Consider the following 1,342-nt stretch of genomic DNA (forward strand, 5'->3'; position numbering starts at 1 on the left):
ATTACGTATATGTTTTATTTCCAGTGTTCATCATGATTATAAAATTGTATTTATATTCTGTACTCTATTTAGGCTATTAAAACGGCAATGGGATACTTATCTGCACTGATAACATTGCAAAATTAGAAAAAGTAATACTGAAAAGATGATAACAAAGAATAAACGGACTTATATGGTCATAACTTTTGAATTAGAAAAATTTCTGCGCAGTAAGTCTAACTATTATTCGACTATAAGTTCAATTATTCTGCCATCGTTCTGCAATTTAATCACAAGAATTTAACGAAACTTTTGTATTCTAAAATAAAATATTATGTAGACAAATATTATCAATTTTTTATTGTATTGTAATAACATGGAACTTTATTCAGCAATTAAACAATTCTTGTTCATCAAACGTAATAATTGATAATAATTAAATCTTACATCACTAATTAAAATAAAAAGCTTATGTATATTTTATAATGTTAAATAGCACTTCACTTTTACATTAACAATAAGATTAAATTAGAGTACATTTTTGTACAGAGCATAACAGTATGTACCACAGTGCACACTAGAGCGTGCAATCGAATTCGCTATTAAATTGTAGACAATAAGAACATCAGATATACTGACTTACTTTAAAAATACTAAAAAAATCTTTTCTTAAGATTTCAAATTATGATAATAAGTAAATAAGAAATAAGAATAAGCAATGTGTAAATTTTCAAAATATATAAAAACAATCGGTTATAATTCAGTATTATCTACACATATGTTACAGTCGCCTTTTAGTGACTTTAAGTTTACAGCTTAAAGCTTTTAAAGGAGGATGCCCACGATATAGGAGGATTTCTGCTTTAGAAATGGAACTTCTGAAATCCATAAATTCATTTAGAGTATGATGAAATCTATCGCATAATACCAAATTCCACTTTTTTATCCATAAGGAAAGTTGAAAAAAATCATGTTTGAAGTTTTACCGAAGTATCGACGCGGTGAGAGAGACAAAGAGCGAGTGAAGCAGTAAGAGTGGGGGAGGAGGGGGGGCCTGGCATGCCCGACCCCGATTATCACTTTGGTAAAGCTTCAAACATGACTTTTTTCAATTTTCCTTACTGATAAAAAAGTAGAATTTGGTATTAGATAGATTTCATCATACTCTAAATGAATTTATGGGTTTCAGAGGTTCCATTTCTAAGACAGAATACTAGCTTCAATACTGTAGGCATCTTCTTTTACACGGTAAGTAAGATGATTTATTTTGTTTTTCATAAAGATTATATAAAAAAATTTAATACATATACAGGATGTCCCAAAAGCGTTCTTATATATATATATATATATATAGGATGAATCT

At 28.4% G+C, this 1,342-nt stretch overlaps 1 protein-coding gene across 1 annotated transcript in view; it reads left to right on the forward strand.

Moving 5' to 3' along the window:
* Positions 1-126, forward strand: part of LOC108755249 (putative odorant receptor 19b) — an 807-nt gene extending 681 nt beyond the window's left edge. Inside the window, exon 3 of the mRNA XM_018498151.1 lies at positions 73-126. Coding sequence (XP_018353653.1) covers positions 73-126 — 54 coding nt within the window. The remainder of the gene's footprint in view (positions 1-72) is intronic.
* Positions 127-1,342: the final 1,216 nt, after the last annotated feature.

Source organism: Trachymyrmex septentrionalis, unplaced genomic scaffold (genome assembly GCF_001594115.1).
Source record: "Trachymyrmex septentrionalis isolate Tsep2-gDNA-1 unplaced genomic scaffold, Tsep1.0 scaffold87, whole genome shotgun sequence".
Lineage (NCBI taxonomy): Eukaryota > Metazoa > Arthropoda > Insecta > Hymenoptera > Formicidae > Trachymyrmex > Trachymyrmex septentrionalis.